The sequence below is a fragment of the Artibeus jamaicensis genome, unplaced genomic scaffold (genome assembly GCF_021234435.1).
Source record: "Artibeus jamaicensis isolate MK-2021 breed Jamaican fruit bat unplaced genomic scaffold, CSHL_Jam_final scaffold_474, whole genome shotgun sequence".
NCBI classification, from domain to species: Eukaryota; Metazoa; Chordata; class Mammalia; order Chiroptera; family Phyllostomidae; genus Artibeus; species Artibeus jamaicensis.
This window is the reverse complement of record NW_026522046.1, coordinates 9806322-9826930: the sequence shown is the minus strand read 5'-3', so window position 1 is coordinate 9826930 and position 20609 is coordinate 9806322. Positions and strand designations below refer to the sequence as shown.

Sequence of the window (20609 nt, the reverse complement as noted above, 5' to 3'; positions counted from 1 at the left end):
GGAAAGGACTTTTATTTCCTTTAGGTATTTGTTTCTGGGTATTTTTTGGATAAAATACTTTAAAAGCATATAAGTTATGTAATAGTCTTTCCTTGCATACACATTAGAAAAAAATTAACAGAGTTAATTTTTCTACCTAGATATAATTAGTGGGAGCATATCAGTATATCTTATTTTAGGTTTTCCCCATATATTTACATATAAAAATATTAACTAATGAACTCTCAGTCTTACGGCCAATTATTTCCTTCTTGAGTTTCAGTTTTCTTATCTCTAGAAAAAAGTTAAAAATACTAACACCATAGAGTAGTTGTGAGGATTAAATTTCATAATACTTGTCAAATATTTAGCCAAGTAGCTGGAATATAATCATGTTCAACCAAATTATTTCATTATTTACTTTTTTTCATTTACTGATTTTTAGAGAGGGGGAAGAAAAGAGAAACATTAATTTGTTGTTCCACTTATTTATGCATTTATTGGTTGATTCTTATAGGTGACCTGACTGGGTATTGAACCTACAGCCTTGGCATATTAGGACAACGGTCTAACCGACTGAGCTCCCCCATGAAAATGGAGCCTTTCTGTACATGTGGTTGTTTAATTTTTTACCAGGGATGTGTTTACATGCTAGTAAATGTACAACCATTACATCATTTCAAGGATCCTGTAGTATCCCATTTATAGATTTATCATCTTCTATTTCTGCTACTCTAAAATTGGCATCAAGTATCCTGGGGCATGTATCTCTATGCATGTGAGTGATTATTTCTCAAGGATTATTAAGGAATAGCTGGGTTAAAAGGTACAAACATTTTAAAGTTTTTGATATATATTGCGAAGTTGCCTTTTAAAGTATTTTATAAGTCCATTTTTTTCCACTGGTGCTGAGTATTATCATTAAAAAGATTCTTTGCCACAGAGGCAATTAATGAAGCTAACTTTTTTCCACATACATATTCTTGGTTATTAGAAAATTTGTAAAAGATCTTTGGTTGGTGGGAAGACTTTCAGTGATTCAAGTTGCATATTTCTTCTTGCAGATTCAAGTTGCAGATCCCAGGCCCAGATGACCTTGGCATGACCACAGCCTCTCCCAAGGAGCTCCAGAACCAACATACCCACTGGCCAGCTTCAGACCATACCAGAGCACCACTCATCCACCGATACGAATGACACGCCCAAAAGGCAGACTTGACCGGTGCCAGAAAACTGCTAAGGTGAATCTTGCTCCGTAGGGTCAGCCACTGCAAAGCAGCTCCTCCACTGTAGTCATAACCAATTCTCACAACCAATTAAGTGGAGGGTCAATTTCTCCCACTGATGTGCCAGCAGCAAGCAAGGCTCACAATAGGAGGGCACACATGACCCACACAAGGGACACACCTTGAGCACTTGGCTCAGGTAACCAGAGAGACTATGCCCTGGGCCCCACAGGACATCTACTACATTAAGACTACTCTATCAAGGCTGGGAGACATAGCAGTTCTACCTAACTGGTAGAGACAAATACTGGGAGGCAGCCAAAATGAGGAGATAAAGAAACATGTCCTAAAAGAAAGAACAGAACAAAACTCCAGAGAAAGAAGTAAACAAAATGGAGATAAGCAATCTATCAGCTGCAGAGTTCAAAACACTTGGTTATAAGGATAACCAAGAGATAGGAAACATAAAAATGGAGATAGAAAGCATGAAGCAAAAAACTGTTACAAATGAAGAACTGCTACAAATACAGAAGGAATCAAGAGTAGATTAGATGAGCCCTGGCTGGTGTAGCTCAGTGGATTGAGCACAGGCTGTGAACCTAAGGGTCGCTAGTTCGATTCCCAGTCAGGGCACATGCCTGGGTTGCAGACCAGGTTGCCAGTGGGGGCCACATAGGAGGCAACCACACATTGATGTTTCTCTAGCCCTCTCCCTCCCTTTCCCTGTCTAAAAAGTCTTTTAAAAAAAAGAGTAGATTAGATGAGGAAGAGGATCAAGTTATCAATTTGGAAGATAAGATAGCAGAAAACACTGAATCAGAACAGCAAAAAGAAATAAGAATCTAAAAAAAACGAGGAGGCTAGTTTAAGGGGCCTCTGGAACAACATCAATAAAAATAACATCCATACCATAGGGGTACCAGAAGAAGGGAGAGAGAGAGCAAGAAATTAAACACCTATTTGAAGAAAATTTTCCTAACCTGATGAAAGAAATTGAAATATAAGCCCAGGAAGTGCAGAGAGTCTTAAACAAATGAACCCAAAGAGGCCCACATCAAAATATTGAACATCATAATTAAAATGCCAAATGTTAGAAACAAAGAATCCTAAAAGCAGCAAGAAAAAGCAATTAGTTACCTACGAGGGAGCTCCCATTAGACTATCAGCTGATTTCTCAACAGAAACATCACAGGCCAGAATAAATTGGCACGAAATACTCACAGTGATGAAGCAAAAGAATCTATAACCAAGATTGCCCAGCAAAGCTATTATTAAGAATTGAAGGACAGATAAAGAACTTCCTAGACAAGAAAAAGCTAAAGGAGTTCATCATCACTAAACCAGTATTATAGGAAATATTAAAGGGGCTTCTTTTTTTTTCTTTTAAAAAATTTATTTATCTTTAGAAGGGAAGGGAAGGAGAGAAGAACAGAAACATCAATGTATGGTTGCTTCTGGTGCATCCCCTGCTGGGAACTGGCCCCTGCTGGGAACTGGCCTGCAACCCAGGCATGTGCCCTGACGGGGAATCGAACCGCGGTCTTTTGGTTCGCAGGCCCGTGCTCAATTCACTGAGCTACACCAGCCAGGGCCTAAAGGGATTTCTTTAAGAAGAAAAAAAGATTAAAAATAGGAATAATGAAATGGCAATAATTTCATATCTATCAATAATTACTTTAAATGGAAATGGATTGAGTGCTCCAATAAAAAGACATAGGGTAGTGGAATGGATAAGGAAACAAGACTCTTACACAGTCTGTCTATAAGAGACTCACGTTAGATTGAGAGTCACACATAAACTGAAAGTAAAGGGATGAAAAAATATTTCATGAAAATGGAAAGAGAAAAAAAAGCTGTGGTAGCAATACTTATACCATAAATAGACTTTAAAACAAAAGCTATAAAGAGACAAAGACGGACACAGCAATTCCCCTTCTGGTATTTACCTGAAGAAACCTAACACATTAATTCAATAAGACATGAACATCCATATGTTTACTGCAGTGTTATGTAATAGAGCCAAGATATGGAAGACATCTAAGTGTCCATCAATAGATGAATGGATAAAGAAGAAGTGGTGCATATATACAATGGAATATTACTCAGCCATAAAAAAGAATGAAACCTTACCATTTACAATAACATGGATGGACTTAGGGAAAGGCAAGTACCATACGATTTCACTTGTATGTGGAATCTAAAAAACAAACAAAGAAATGGAACAGAAACAAATGTGTACACAGGGAACATTTTGATGGTTGACAGATGGGAGGGAGGAAGGGGCATGGATGAAAAAGGGAAATGGATTAAGATATACAAGCTGGTAGTTGGAAATAGTCATGGGGATGTAAAATATAGCATAGGGAATAGAGTCAATACTATTGTAATAACTATGTATCGTGTCACATGGGTCCTAGATTTATTGGGGTGACCACTTCATAAATTATATAAATGTATAAGCACTATGCTGTACACCTGAAACTAATATAATATTGCATGTCAATTGTAACTGGAAAATGAAGCATTATTTAAAAAGAAACATAAATAATTTAACCAATGTACTGATTCTTTTCACTAAGAAGAAAACACTATATATATTTTAAGTATTATTCTCCCACCCCCTCAGGGCTCTGATGTAGCTTGCTTCCTAATGATAGGCATTAAGGAGAAAAAAGTTTCCAACACAGGCTGTTAAAGCTTTTGGTTGCTATGGTGACCATAGTGCATGAACTAATCAGCAAATCTAGAATCTGGTAATCTTGTTGAGGGAAGAGGTTTTCTCCTCTGGGAAGGGAAAATCTACTCTTCCTGGTAGAAAAGGTGGGGATTCATTCTGGCAGGTCATATGTGATGATATGATACTACTAATTTTCTTTTTCCTTTGGCCTTGAGGTAAGGAAACATAAAGATTTGACTATAAGTAAAGATTCAGGATAAGTTTCAATTTCCAGAAGATTATTAATTTTTTTTTTACAAAATCAGGTGTAGATTATAAAGTATTTGACATAAACGAATGGTTTTTGAGTAATTAAAACTTAATTGTTCCTAGGTGTTTGTATTTTTTCTTTGAATATACTGTAATTAAGGACAGTGTTTTTCAAATGGTGACAATATTGGTTGTGTTTTTTAGCTCAAGATTACATTAAAAATAAAAGTGGGACACACCCTTCAATCAATCTTTTGCCAGGCAAAACAAGACGGAGGGGCCGATTCGGCCTGCGGGCCTTGTGTCTGCCACCTGTGTCATAGACACTGCCGCTGGTTAAGCTTTCCTAAAGAAAATAGGGCAGAAATGTCCACGAGAGTGCTAGATTGTCAAATTAGGATATCGTGCTAATAACACTATTGTCCAAACTGCAGGAAACAAAGAGGTTTATTTGGGCGCATTCAGCAGAAGGTTGAATTCTATTTCTCAATGCCATCTAAACTCACATGACTTTTGTACTCTTCCTTCATTTGCACTCACACAATTTGTGGTTATCATTCTAGCGAGTGGGGATATGACTAACTAAGAAAAAGTCCCTGCTGCCATAGAGTTTCCAGTTTAGAGGAAGCAGATAAAGAGTAAAAAAAATACATGGATAAGTAAATACTATAATTTGAAATAGTTGTTGGCACTTTAAGAAACAATTATGGAGATAAAGTACACTTTGTGTGGAAAGAAAAAGAAATAATTATATAGCACAATTATGGAGGACTTCTTTCAGAAAAGGTGATTAAGGAAGACCTCTTAAAGGGGTCTAAGACCTAAATAACCCCGTAAGAGCATTTGAGGCAGAGAATACAGAGATGGAAATAGCTTGGGAAGAATGGGCAGAAAAGCCAGTGGGGCTAGAATGTCTTACTGGGGTGGGGGGGAGGGACAAGAGGGAATGATAACAGGGGCCAGATCATGTCTGTGGAGCATAGGAAAGGACGTTATTTTTCATTTTATTTGTGATGGGGAAGTATTAACAGCTTTTAACTGCCTTTACTGGCAGGGGAGTGATAGGATCTTATGTGCCCTTTGAGAAGAGATCTTGGAATTCTCTAGGGGGCAAAGCTGGAAGCTGGGGGACAAGGGAGGAGGCTGTGGCCGTGGTTGGGGCAAGGGACGTTGCTGGTGTGGAGGAACGTTTGCACAAGGCTGACAACAGATTCGGTTGAATTCCTTTAGTTTGGATGTTACTCCAGTAAGACCTTCTGTTGGATTGGATGTGAGGCTTTAGAGGAAGAAAGGGTATCTATCTTGCAGGGTTTTGTTTCTTAGCAGATAGTGGTGCTATTATTGAACTGGGGTGGGGACTGGTTTGGGATGAAAAACAAAGAGTTAGGTGTTAGATAAATTAAGGGTACAATGAATACTAGAACCAGAGTGGCAGCATCAGTAGGCAATTGGATATTCCCTTGGGATCTCTGGGGAGAAGTATGCTTGAGAAATCAGATTGAGAGCCATGAAGGTACAGTCAGCCTTTAAATGCACAGAACTGGAAGGGACAGTGAAGGGACAACGTAGGAGGGGAGAGAGGAGCAAGGGCTGTGTCCTGGGGCCCTGTGATGTCAGGAAGGCAGCGACGAGTGGAGGGGCCAGCACTCCAGGGGCCAGGGGCCAGGGGCTTGCTGTTACTGTGGTGCCTACGATGCTGTGTTAGGGTTCTTTCTGACCATCTTTCACCCGATTTTGAGCCACCTGAGGGCAGGGATGGTGTGTCTCATTTCACTCTCACTCTTACTTAGTGTCGGGTATGACTGCAATAGCCACGTAACAAGAGTAATGTTATTTTAACCAAATAAATGACTGCAGGATTCAATTTATGGGGATCAATTCAATTTCCTAGTCAACTTTAGGTTGTTCCCCCTCACTCGTGCGTTACCCAAAATCCCAGGAGCAGGTCTCTGTTTAGATCACCAAACCTGCAGGGCAAGGTGGCAGGGTACCTGAGAGCTCTCTGCTTTGTGCTTCTTTTCCTGAAGCAAGAAAGGCGTTCTGTCTGTACGTATCACATCTGTATTTTATACAGAGGAGCTGCTTTTGACAGGGCTTTGGGAACATAACCATTTCATGACAGAAACAATTTAGATATCGCTGGTGTAGCGGAGATAAAAGCACACGGCATGGTTCAAGTCATGTCGCGAAGGTTCCCGAGCAGTCAGCATAGCTCAGTGGGTTTACGAAGAAGGCTCCTGTTCCTTTGAAAATATTTCAGAGATCCTGTAAAAATACTGAACTGGAATAATTTTCCTGGATCACAGTGCTGCTCCACGGACGTCACCCTTAGCAACGAGGCAAAACTTTTCAAAGCTGCTGCGTTCCTGCCTGCTGCTGCCAGGCAGATGGGACAGCTGCGAGGCGGAACCGAGCCCCTCCGCGCAGGTCGGATGTCATCAGGGCCCCGCAGCACAGTGCTGAAGCCAGGACTGTCTGCACACGAAGGGCCGGAGCAGGGTGTGAGAGGGGTTCACGTGGGATGTTCGTAATATACAAAGAACAAAGTTAGCCTTGGGGTGTTCATAGATGAAACCTGAACTTACTAAAGAAAGGTTTAAAAAGAGGACGCATGTTCATGTCATTCATCCATCCCAATTCCTGGCACAACTGTAAAGAATGTCAAACCACAGTTTTTCAGTGTGGGAAATAATAATTTTGTGAGTGCCACAGTCTTTTCAGTCATTTTTGTTGAACCTTGAGCATCAGCCTAGACACGTGACATGTCCCTTGTAATTAGTTTTCTTGAAATTTGTTAACTTTAATAAACATACAAATAAAGGGGGAAAACACCAAAGAATAACAGAGGAAATCTGGAAAGAAGGTGAAGGAAAGCAGTAAAAAATGGAAGGATTAAAAATATATTATTTTAGGAACTTTATAGGAACACAGATCTAGAAATGATTTTAGAAGAAACTGGAAAATACATTTTGGGCAATGTGGTAGTAAGAAATCTCGCATTTTCACTTTACTATGGGAACCTTGACAAGGAACTTGTTAGGTAAAGATTAGGTAATGAGAGAATTCAGGTGGGATTGAAAAAAGTGACTGAAGCTGGTGATGTAAGTCTATGCAAGGAATTCAGCAACAGATCTGCTCATAACTAGATGTTCTCTTTTCATCTCAGGGCTTAAATCGCTGCAGCAGGAATTTAGATTAGACTTAAAGAAAATGTACTCTGATTGAAATGATTGCAAGGCATTGAAATGGGTCACCTAGGAAAGATTTAGAATATTCCTTCTTAGCAATTGCTAAAAACAGAACTTGTACTTAAGGATGGCCCTAGGCAAAAGTGAAGAATCATACACTCACAGACTGGCACAGCAGGAGGCCGCCTTAAAAATCATTGAAGCAGGAGGTTCCCAAACTTGTCTGCACATTGAATGACCTGGGAAGTGTTTTCAAAATTCCAAGACCCAGGCCAGGGCCAGGGCCAATGAAATAGTCTCTGGGGGTGGGACACAGGCATCAGGATTTTTGGAAACTCTCTAGGTAGTTCCAATGGGCAGCCACATTAGGGTGCTATGGATAAAACTGTAGGAGACCATTCTGCGTGGCGTGGGCCCAGCTCCCACTCAGAGATGCACAGGACCCACACCCATGGATAGGTTCTCCCGTGGGGAATCAGGCCTGCAATATGCCTAGGCCACTTTGAGTCTGGCTTTTTGCTAAAAACTCCTTCACCCGGATTTGTGGCAAACATTTACTGCAAAATAACTTCCTAAAATCCATGCTAAACCTTCTAAGGACTTGTGGTAACTGTTTAACCACTTGTGCCTTTTCATTTGTAAATATCCCTCTTCTGTGATGTGATTATCGGCATTGGCTCCCTTATTTTCTGTAAAAGGTAACCACCTAAAGCAACCTGTGCATAGTAAATGAGGACCATCAAGTAATGTGCCGAGAAACCCAATACAGGCTGGTCATGGCAAGGGCCGAGGCTTTTGCTCCCCTTGAGAGAAAAGCCATGCCGTCCCTTTTCCTCCAGCGGACTCGGTCGTCCGTGTGAATGTCTCATTTCATCCAAAATGACTTGAACACTGTGGGCTGGTGTCTGCATCATAAAATCTAATGGTCTCAAGTTACAGATGAAAAAATTGAGGCCCAGAGAGGGAAAGGGATGTTCCCAAGTTTGCCAGAGCAGGGAGTGGCAGAAGTGAATGAGGGCCCAGGTCTCCTAACCTTTAAAAAAAAAATTTAGTTACTTATTTTTAGAGAGCAGGGAAGGGAGGGAGAAAGAGAGGGAGAAAAACATCAATGTGCGGTTGCCTCTTGTGTGCCCCATACTGGGGACCTGGCCCCAACCCAGGCATGTGCCCTGACTGGGAGTCAAACCTTGACCCTTTGGTTTGTAGGCCCGTGCTCAATCCACTGAGCTACACCAGCCAGCCCAGGTCTCTTAACCTTGATCTCATACACATGTTTATGAAAGCAATATATTATTATTATAAATAATTAAAAAACATTGAAATTGCCAATGAAAATTAACAATCTCTCAATCTCTCCACCCAGAGATAAATTAAAACCCTTGTATTTCCTTCTATTCTTTTCTCAAAGTCCATGTGTACTTTTAAATTTGGGAAAGTGGTGGCAGGGAAATGAAGGCAACTATGTTTGAAGAAAAATAAAAACATGCCAAAAATAAATTTTTGTAAAGGTCAGGCTCCTCCCTTTGAGAATGGTGGCAGGCTTTTTGGAAAGCCAGGGAGCTAGAGGTGCAGATGGTGCTGGGGACACTGGGCCACACCTCTGCCCTTTCTCTCCCTCTTGTGTGGTGGACACACAGCACGAGGCCTCATCTTTCCTGATGTCTGCATTTAGCCTGAGAACCAGGTGGGTTCAGGATGGACTATGTTAAGCCCTGAGTAATGAGGCAAAGTCCAAGTGGGAAAGGCCTGCCTTGGGGACTTAGTGTCAACAGCTGCACATACATAATAGGGACACTGGGGGAAGCTGCATTGAGAAGCTGCACTGATTTCACTCATGCGGCCCCTCTACTTCCATTATACCAGAGATCCTTGCCTGGATAAGTCAAGACCTCTACCTAAATTCATAGTGGTCTATGATTATGTGTGTGTATATGTGTATGGGTGTGTGTGTTCTCAACCACCCCAATCAACTTGAAGGGTGCAAAACTATTATTTTGAATGGGGTGTAGCTTTATTACTGGTCCAAATAATCACTGTGATTTGGTAAATCCATAAAATTAAACCTCATTAATAAAAAATAACTCAATTCCAATTTTGAAGAAAAAATTGTATTCTTGCCACCTGACCAGTTAAATCTAAAAGCTAATTTATGAAGTGACTCTTAAATCTGATGGCCACTGTCAATCTCCATGCTTCCCAAAGCAATCTATAGATTCAATGCGATTCCTAGCAAGATTTCAATGTCATATTTCACAGAACTAGAACAAATACTTCAAAAATTTATACAGAAACACAAAAGACCTCACATAACAACAGCAATCTTGAGAAAGAAAAAAAAAGTTGGAGGAATCACACTACCTGTTATCAAACTATACTATAAGGCCATAGTAATCAAAACAGCATGGCACTGGCATAAAAACAGACACACAGATCAACTGAACAGAATAGAGAGCCCAGAAAGAAACCCATAACTTTATAGGCAGTTAATATTCCACAGAGCAACCAAGCATGTATGATGGGTTAAAGATAGTCTATTCAATAAATGGTGTTGGGAAAATTGGACAGATATGTGCAGAAAAATGAAACCAGGCTACCTTCTTACACCACACACAACAATAAATTCAAAATGAACTAAAGACTTAAATATTAGACCTGAAACCATAAAAATCCTAGAAGAAAACACAGACAGTAAAATCTCAGACATTGCTCATAGCAATATTTTATCAGATATATCTTCTCAGGCAAGGGAAACAAAATAAAAAATAAACAAATGGGACAACAACAAATTGAAAAGTTTCTGCACAGCAAAGGAAAATATCAACAAAATAAAAAAGAACCCATGGATTGGGAGAATGCATGTGCTGATATATCTGATAAGGTGTTGATATCTAAAATTTATAAAGAACTTACAACACTCAACACCAAAAGAACCCCAAACAATCCAATTAAAAAATGGGCAAAGAATCTGAATAGACACTTCTCCAAGGAGGACATACAAATGTCCAATAGACTTAGGAAAAGAGGCTCAACATCACCAATCATCAGAGAAATGCAAATTAAAACCACAGTGAGATATCACCTCACACCTGTCAGAATGGCCATCATCAATTCATGAACAATATATGAGTGATGGCTAGGATATGGAGACCCTTTTGCCCTGTGGGTAGGAATGCAGACTGGTGCAGCCACTGTGGAAAGCAGTGTGGAGATGCATCCAAAGCAGGATGAAACACAGTCCTGCCTGTAAAAAAGAGGTCAGAGTCCAATGTGGAGATGGAAATGTAAACCTATAATAATTCCACTGCTGGGATTATATCCTAAGAATCCTAAAACATCAATATCAAAGAACCTATGCACCACAATGTTCATAGCAGCACAATTTACAATAGCCAAGAGTTGGAAGCAACCTAGGTGCCCATCGGTAAATGAATGGATCCAAAAATTGTGGTACATATACACAATGGAATTCTATGCCGCAGAGAGAAAGAAGGAGCTACTACCCTTTGCAACAACATGGATGGAACTGGAAAGCATTATGCTGAGTGAAATAAGCCAGGGGTTGAAAGACAAATACTATATGATCTCACCTTTAACAGGAAGCTAAACAACAAAACAAACAAGCAAGCAGAAAAAAAACCCCAAAAAACAAAAAACAAAGACACTGAAATAGAGAACAAGGGGATAGTGACCAGAGGGGAGAAGGAAGGGAAGTTAAGGGGAAAATGGGGGAGGGATTTGGAGGAACAAATAGGAAGGACACAGGGTCGAGAACTAAGGGGGGTGGAAATGGGAGGGAGGTGGGGGGCACGGGGCGGGGGAAGCTGGGATGGGAGAAATAGACAAAAAACTGTACTTGAAAAATAACTAAATAAAATTAAAAAAAAAGATAAAAGTTAAAAAAAATAACTATACCATGTGATAAGCTATACTCAGGAGCGATCTGAGCTGCTCATACCTGCACTTCTTCTACTTCTTTAAGGGCAGAGACAATCTTACTCAATTTTCTATTTGTAGCACCCAGCACAGTGCCTGGCCCATAGAAGAAGCTGAAACATGTCTGACGAATTTGAAGGCAGAAGCACCTGGTGGGACTAACTAGCTAAACACAATTCTGGGTGCTGACTGGCTCTTCCCCTCCCTGCTAAGGCAGTATTTCTGGTGTGTAATTGCAGGCTTGCTGACTGCCCTTGTGCCCTTCCTCCTCTGCAGATGCCGCACAGTTCTCTCTAGGGATCTCCTTCCTGGAGGCAGCTTCAGGCTTCTCTGAGCTCCTTGGGCTCCTTCCCTGCTTTCCACTTCTGTTCCTCCCTGTGCTCCTTCCTAGGGACCTGCTGTTGCTGACAGTGCATTTAGGCTGCTGGCTAGGGAGAAAACCTGGGAGGAAGCTCTTCTCCATTCTTACTGAGGGAAGATGCATTAAAAAAAGCCCCAAATAGGAATTTTTAGTTCTTTGTCCTAAAATTACAAAACTTTGAGCAGAGATAAATTCACAGTGATTTTTTTTTTCAATGAAGGCAAAAAGCCTATGGAGGCAAAAAGTCTCCACCATACAAGGCCTCATGAGATCACCTTGACCTTGAGCTTGAGCCATGTCAGCCTTTGCACAGAATAGTTCCCAGGTCATTTATGATGTGCAATAAATATGCATGTGCATCCGCCATCTTTTCTCCAGTAGAAGATACTGCATTTTAGGACATTTTAGCTCAGACATTAGTTGCATTATATGTTGTCAGGTGCTACTTAGTATAAGAAAAACTAGTTTGTGCCATGCAGGAAACAAAATGTGCCCAGCGCTGCTCCACAGAAAATTGGCTGGTGCTTCCTGCATTCTTTTACGTGTGTCTCACTGACTGACACCGAGACCAAGACAAACCCAGGGGATGATGCTTCAGCACAGTCCCCGGCAAGAACCTGAATCCCATAAACAGAACTGCTTGTTTATGTTAGTATGAAAATGCAGGTCCTAAATTTTATTAAGAGGTGACGTGGCACTTTACATGCAATGGTATCTATGCAATGTTAGAACAAATTGCCTACATTAGGTGACTAACAATCACCTAATGTAGATAACTATCTACCCATTAATTCGACAAATATGTACTGAATACTTACTAGGTATCAGACATTGTCCTAGATATTGAGGTACAGTGGTAATAAGAGAGAAGGACCCCTTTCTCACGGGGGTTACATTTTAAAACAGAAAGACAACAAATGGACAAATAAATCAAAACAAACCAGTGAGAAATATGAGGAAGAAAAACACAGCTCTAGGTGCTGTGCCAGCAACAGGGTGGTCAGGGCCAGGCTTTCCTGAGGCCCTGACACTCGAGCTAAAACTCGAGGAGGAGAAGGATCTGGCCAGGTGAGGATGAGGGGCGAGAGTTTTCTCTGTGGGAAGACAGAGCCGATGGGCAGTGGGCTGCTTTGGGAGGAGAGGAGGAGGGCGTCAGTGCCCCAGGGCTGAGGAGGGGACTGTGAGGCAGGAGCTGTGAACAGGGGGCCAGCTGCCGGGTCATTAGGCAGGATGGTGACAAAAAATAATAAATAAAATAAAAAGTTAGCACTTAAGAATGGAAATAGACCGTGAAATAGAAAGAATATCAAAATCAGATGACATAAAATATAAAATGGAGACTGTGGAAAAACTCAGCTTAGAAAATGATTTTCATCTCGGTCTCAACTATTGTTAAGAACTGTCTGTATGCTGAAGTCAGTCTGTGGTACTGTTCTTTAATTGTCTAGAAATGAAGAAAGGGCACTTTTAGTTCTTTTAAGAATCTTATATCCTTCTGTAATGTCTATAACTTACCACTTTTCCCTTGATTACCAACATAACACATGTTTATGATGGAATATTTGGAAAATACAGATAAACTAAGAGGCGAAATAAAATATCCCAAATCCAGCCATCCATTTCAACACACACTCTCTTTATCCTTCACTGTATAGTGTGGTGATTCAGGGTCTGCGTAAAAATCATGACTTTGTAGCTTGCTAAATTAGGGTTGTTCATTTGTCGGTCTATCTTAATTGATTATACAATGACACATAACTGCAATCTGGTTAAGCTTCTATTTCTCACCTGCAAAGTGAGAGTAGTAGCACCATGTTCTTCATAGGACTCTGAGGGGTAAACGAGAATCCACGTAATGGTCCCGATTCAGTGCCTGGCTCACAGCCCATACTTGAACATGTTAGGGATTATGCTCTTTTTGCCTTACAAAGTTGGGATCCTATTTTAAAACTGTCAGTATATAAATTATTATTCCAATTATCACTACATTTTTACACGATCTTATTTTTAGTTTTTTAAAGCTACATTATAGAGATAATAGAGATATATTTTGGTTAATTCTATATCATGAGACATTTAGGCTGTTTCCAATTTTTTATCATTTTTACTATTTCAAACAATTCTAAAGATAAAATATCATAAAATTTCACAATTATTCCTCTGAGGTAGATGCTAAGAAGTGGCTGGGTCAAGGGGGTGTATATTTCCAAGACTCTGATGCATTTTAATATGTCTTCTGCTATGCATTTAGATTATACCCTGGATAAGAATAATGGCAGGAAGCACAGAGTCCGTGTGTGTGTGGGGGGGTTTGTGGTCTGATGTACCATTAGCTTAGTGAAACATTCCCCATCCCTCACCTTTTTCGTTCACACCTGTTCTCACCTTCTGATCAGCAATCATCTCTCTTATTCCTTCGGGAAGCTTCTCAGTTCTAGGCTTCCAGCCAAGCAAATTTGCTTACAATTTTCTGATTTGCTGGAAATTTTGTACTTACCATTTATAGGATTTTAGTCTGTTAGAAGCCCAATTTCCTCACCTCACAGATAAGGAAACAAAAGTAGATGGAACAAGTGACTTGTCCAAACTGGTCCTCTGGTCCGCGGTACTGTTAGACAGCTAATTAAGGCTGGCTCATTATCTCTAGTCCCTAGTTCAGCAGCCCGCACATATAGACAGCCAGTAATGTTTGTCGAATGAATGACTACCGAAGTAACTTACAGCTTCCCAGGATTTTGTAACTGGAAAGGACCGTACAGGTATGGGCACTGAGGCCCATATTGTTGATGAAATGAAGCTATTAGAGAGAGGTTGAAATAGCAACAGAGGAGAGACAAGGAGAAGACAGGAGAAGATAAGCCTTCGAGGGGCGAGGCGGGTATCACTGTAGAGGGGGGATCCAGCTGATTCTGCCTTGTTCCCCAGAGGGCAAAGTCAAGACAAAGCAAAACTGGAAGTATGCCAATTTCAGCATAAAATGGGGAAGGGCTTTTTAATAGTTAAGACTGTTGAGAACTAAAATAGGTTTTCCTGAACAGAAGTGAGTTGTCCCTAATTAGAGGTGTTAAAGTAGAAACAGGGTATTTTGGAATAAATAACTTGCCAAGTATGGTTGAATAGAAAAAACTTGGTTTGTGTACCTGGTTGGGATACATAACTTCCAAGGTGTCTACCAAAACCAAGATGATATGATTTTGTGAGTATGTATCTGTATATCACTCTATATCTATATCTATATCTATATCTATATCTATCTATATATAACACAGAGATAGAGATAGATAGATACATAGATAGATGGATAAGTTTTGTCTTGTTGGTATGTTACTTTGAAGTGTGAACTTATTGTCTTTCTCATTATAAATAGGACCAGATAAACTGTCTGTACTAATCCAAGATGTTATGGTTTCAAATAACTGTCTCTTTAGTGCTAATTCAGTGCACCACATGTAGTAGGAGGTCAAAAGATGAATTTAAATTAGCTCTTAAGTCTGAAAAAAATCTACATGTAAGATAAATTAAGCTATGGGCTCCATGCAGTTGGGCAGTGTGGTCTCAATCAAATATATAAGTTGATCACATTCAAGAGCTCTAAATATGAATTAATTTTTTTAAATAAAAAGGTTAAAATTAAAGAAGAAATTTGGGTAGATTGTACTGTGATGAGATAAAAGTGTTCTTGTACTGCGTTTCTGAATGATGATGTGAAATTATGGCTGGGATTATTTCCTAGAATACAAAGACTCCTTTTACTATGAAACTGAAAATATGATTTAATTGTATTTCAAGCATGGAGTTACTGAAAGACTGCTCTTAGTGTAAGAATTTTGCTCAAATTTTAGCAATAAGACAGCTAATAAATGAACCCTATTACAGGAATACTTTAAATCTTCAAGATTGCCCATCAGCTATAGAATGGAGATCCTGACCAGTTCCTACTTGGGTTTGGGGGGAGCTCCACTCTCAGACAGTGAAGCAACAAAGCTGGGACGGGTCCCACAGGTGGCGTCACTGAAGCACTCATTGTGATTCTCACCAGAAAGAAAGCGGATAAAAAAACAGCAAAGAGTGCCGTGTTTGGTTTCCCTTCTTCCTTCCTTCCTTCCTTCCTTTCTTCCTTCCTTCCTTCCTTCCTTCCTTCCTTCCTTCCTTCCTTCCTTCCTTCCTTCCTTCCTTCTTTCCTCTTCCTCCTCTCTTTCTTGCTCATTAAAAGGCTAATAAGAAAATTATTATTCAAATTAAGTCTCTCATTTGATTTATCAAACCTGTCATTGGAATATTCTTTTTTATTTTTATTTTTCAATTACAGGTGACATTCAATATTATATCAGTTTCAGGTGCACAGTATAGAGGTTAGACACTTGCATAACCCACGAGGTGATCTCTCCATAATTCAAGGACCCACCTGGCACTGTTCATAGTCACTCTAATATTATGAACTACATTCCCTGTTTGCACTTTACACTCCCATGACCATTTTGTAACTACTAATTTGTATTTCTTAATTCCTTCACCTTTCTATCTATCCCTCCAACCCCCTCTCACCTGACAACCATCAGTTTGCTCTCTGTATCTGTCAATTTGTTTTTTTGTTCATTAATTTTGTTTTTTAGATTAGAAAAGATATGCATTCCTAGGTTTACTGCAACATTATTTGCAATAGACAAGATATGGACGCAACCTAACTGTCCATCAATAGACAATTGAATAAAGAAGATGTGGTATGTATACATACAATGGAATATTACTCGGATATAAAAAGCATGAAATCTTACCATTTGTTTTGGATACTCTTAACAGCAAAAAAATTACAGCTTGAATCAAGATAGGCCCTCCATTGGCCGGAGTATTTCAGTCATGCCTTCTCGGTTAGGAGAATGTACAGTATTTCTGGGGCAGCAAGACCTTCTATGTTTCAGGCCTTGTGTACATGCCAGAGAGCTAAAAATGTCAGGTGTGGATCTTGGCCTCATGGAGACACAGAGACGAGGCATAGCATAGGCGCATCATAGAACCCAGATGAGCCTCAGAGTTCTCCACATGGTCGCTGCAAATCCACCACAGACTCTATTAGTCACTGCAGGCAGGAAGTCAAAGTTCTCTGGTAATGGGTCTCATTCTAACAGTCATAGCCATGGTTATTTCATATCTGTAAAGTAAGACTCATTTTATATGCTTCCTGCCGAAATTGTATTTTTTGAATGCCCGTCTCAGAAACACGACACAAAAACAGTTTTAGAAAAGTTACCTCCACTGCTGCTTTTGCCCTTTCAAACTCCTCTTCTAAGGAGTGGTTTCTGGAGAGCAGGGCACTTCCCCAGCGCTGCTCTTTGGTCAGCCGAGCCTGAAATAAAGCAGACCCACGGTGTTACAATATTGGAATCCCAAAGCACGAAAGTACAATTATTTTTCCTTTTCCCATATTCCCCTAGAGTTTAAGCAGCACTTGCAACTGACGTCATTTCTGGAGTACTTTGCAAGCACGATATTTCCCAAACTGGCACGGTGCCAAACTGTGCGAGTGCACACAGGCATGACTCATCTAACAGGGGCTCAGCCCTGGTCACGTTGAAACCAAAGACCGTACTTTAATTAGCCTTGGTGCTAGGTGCTAATATTTTAGTAAGTCTCCCATATGATTCTAACAGGCAGCTGGAATGGAGAATCTCCATTAAAAGACTAGACCTAGAAGCTGATATTCAAGCTTTCGGCTTGTTAGAAAAAATGACCAGCCTCAGGTAAAACTGGGGAAGCTGTAGAAATGAACGGTGGTGGGAAGGTCTTTCTCGTAAAGTGTGTAGCAGGTCTGCATGCTGGGTTGTCCTTCCTTGGCCTTCCCTCTGCTGGCGCACATCTGCCTTATGTCCCATTTGCTGAGGACTTGGCTCTCTGTTAAATAACAGTCATGTAGGTGAAATCAGGGCTGGTAACGCTAACTGCTGCACTGTCACAATTAACGGGCCCAGCGAAGAGTCTGCTGGAATTTTTAAACATATTGTTAATTTTCAATTTGACAAACAATGAATGCTTTCTTTTTGAAAAATTAACTGTGGAAAGTAAGAGGTGCACCTCTAGCCTATTTTGTTTGTAGGCCTGTGGAAGGCCCATAGACCACGGAGGCAGGGAGGGAACAGGACCCAAACATAGACGTGAGATGAACCGTCACAGGTTCTGGGGGTTTAGGTGCAGACATATCTTTTTGCTGGCTACCATTCATCCGGTCACAACCGTTATCTGACACTCTCGGGTCACCATGTTTGATTAACAAATATATAGGTGCAGATGGCTTACAACCTCTCCAACTTGTAAATGTGAGTCTGCTAGAGAAGTAAACCCCGAAGGTGACAGAATACTTTTTTCTTGTCAAGAGTTACACAGTCCTGTCTCTAACTTGGCAAACTGATTTTGGCATTTCTTTTCCAGCTGCTTATATGAGTCTCCAACCCTTAATCTGTTGCTTTTGGAATCTATTCTTAGGTCTTCCTGCTGGTTCCTTCATTAATGAAATGAAAAAGAAGTAAATTTCAAACTGTGGATGCATGGCAAGACATGAGCTTTGTGTATTTGTGTAATAATATCATGAATGAGTTGTGAACGGCATTGAGAGAAGAAAAAGAAAGCACCAGTATTTTTGTGCCAAGCCACCTTCTATCCCAGGCACTTTTCACCGGTGAGATGCAATCTGTCCTTCCCGTGAAGCCTGACCTCACAGGACTCCACTGCTGCCACCAGCTTCCCTTCATCAATGTTTCATGACCCGAGTGGATTAGGAGTCACAGGAGACAAAGGGAGAAGAGGAAAATCTCTCCCTCAGGATTCTAGACTTAACAGTTCACATTCTCTATACCACCTAAGACAGCAAGTATAAATAGAATATTACCATGCAAAGGAAATTATATTTTGCTAGTACAATTGCTATTCAGGTAAATAGTATTTTCCATGCCATTAGAAAGGCTTTGGATTATTACTAAATAGGTGTCATCTACCTCACATTTGAAAGCCATATTTTTACCCAGAGAAGCATGAGATGAACATTATAAAATACAGGTAAATACTGAATGTAAAAAAAGCGGTTTTCAAGTTGAGATTCATGTGCAACTAAAGATTATTACGGGCAAACCTGTGATACCGGAAAGCCTGTGTAAGCAGCGCCTGTAAACAGTGGCTGTGGCTTAGTGTTTACCTAGAGGGATGGCAAACCAGACCGGACACCATTCATTTGTGTTGCAGCTGTTCTGCCGCCACGGTAGTGCTCTGTATCAGTAGGTCTCAAGCCTTAGTGGGCATCAGGATCGCCTGGAGGTCTGACTCAGATGCAGCTTACTGGGTCCACCCCTAGGGTTTCTGGTTCCGTAGGTGGGGTGAAGCCCCAGAATCTGCTTTCTAACAAGTTCGCAGGTGATGCTGATCAGGCCGGTGGAGGGACCACAGTAGGAGAACTTTGGGTCTCGGTACCGACATGGTGAACTCAGGAGTTTGCAAATGTACTCTGACAGAGACGTTGCTTTTCTTCTTTGCATGATTTTGAAAAAATGCTCCATGTTTACAGCAACCTCCTGGAAGTGCCTTAGCATTGAAAACAGCATTTTAATTGGTCTAAGCTAATTGGATTTTAGGGTCTTGCAACTCTCCAAAGAAGAAAGCATTAGTTCCTTTGGCTTTGATTGTTCTGAATTATAGGCACTAGATGAAGGGAAAGAAGAAAGAAATTAACTCTTTAAAAAGACTGTTATGTTTTATGTCCCTTATTCAAAATTGTGAATGTGATCACAATTACGATTTGAAACTGGCCGTGTCGGTGGCTGCGGTGGTGCTGGCATAACTTTGTCAGCCGTCTCTATGCCAGTCATTTATCGCTTCTCGTGCGTTGCTTTTATGTGGCTGCCAAAGATCTCCCACCGGAACATGTTTTTAGAAAGCTCAGCATCTTTTCAAAAGAAATGGAAGGGGAAAAGGGATCTGCATAACTGTAGAAGAGAAAATGTAACAACCAACAGACCTGAGGTGACAATATAACAAAGTCATGAAAAATGTAACCTCTGGAGTCAGACTGCCTGGGGCCAGACCCATTTGCTGGTGACCTGGGACAAACGACTTCAGCTCTGTAATCCTCAGTCTGCACAGTGTGCATTCATTTACAGAATCAATAAAGGAACTGAGAACGAGGATTCGTGTAAACATACACACAAAATGCTCAGTACATAGTAAGTGCTCAATAAAACTTGGCCTTTGTTTTCATCTTTCTGGTTAGTATTCATCAGGTGTGTCTTTAGAAATACCTTAAAAAAATATCTGTGCCTCCAGCACTTTTGTTCAGTGGTTACTGACGGACGACTGGTTGGATTCTTACACTACAACAGATGATTTAAACACTTGCTTCAGTGAAATGCTTAGATTTTTTTTCTTGCTCAGTCAGCAGACGTTTATCATAGAAAGCTCGCAAATAAGCTCTACTTTCAAATTCTGAGCTTTGTGCAAGGAGGGGGCATATGGTTCCCATCTCCATCCAGCTATGAAATTCTGTATTGTAGAGCATCAAGGCGAAACATTGCTGATGTTGAAAAGAGACGGACAGTCTATTATCATGAATAACTCAAAGGTACTTTTGAAACTAGCTTCAAAATGATCAAGAATTAATTTTTTTGTTTTTCTACTCTTTAACCATTAACCACAACGTACAAATTATTAAATTTGGCAAGTGTGTATTGTTTCTTCTTTTTGTTAGCATTCTCTAATTTTTCACTTCAACGAGTATTTGTTGAGTGCTTTCTATGTACAGATTTCCTACTAGGCCAAAAAAGGTCGTTCAGCTTTCTTCCCGTCCTCCTTGCCCTCCTGCCTGTCCTTGCCTTTCTTTCCTTATTTCCTTCCTTCCACCTTTGCTTGCTTCCCTCCCCATTGGCAGCTCACTGCATAGGTCTAGGAGGGGCAAGGGGATGAGTATGTGGCTCCCGTGCCATCTTCTAACAGGCAAAACTACATTTATAGTGTACTAC

At 40.5% G+C, this 20609-nt stretch overlaps 1 protein-coding gene across 1 annotated transcript in view; it reads right to left on the bottom strand.

The window, feature by feature from the left end:
* PEX5L (peroxisomal biogenesis factor 5 like) overlaps positions 1 to 20609 on the bottom strand; it is a 150388-nt gene that overhangs the window by 27955 nt on the left and 101824 nt on the right. The window contains exon 8 of the mRNA XM_037136887.2: positions 16862 to 16957. Within this exon, the coding sequence (XP_036992782.2) occupies positions 16862 to 16957 (96 nt within the window). The remainder of the gene's footprint in view (positions 1 to 16861; positions 16958 to 20609) is intronic.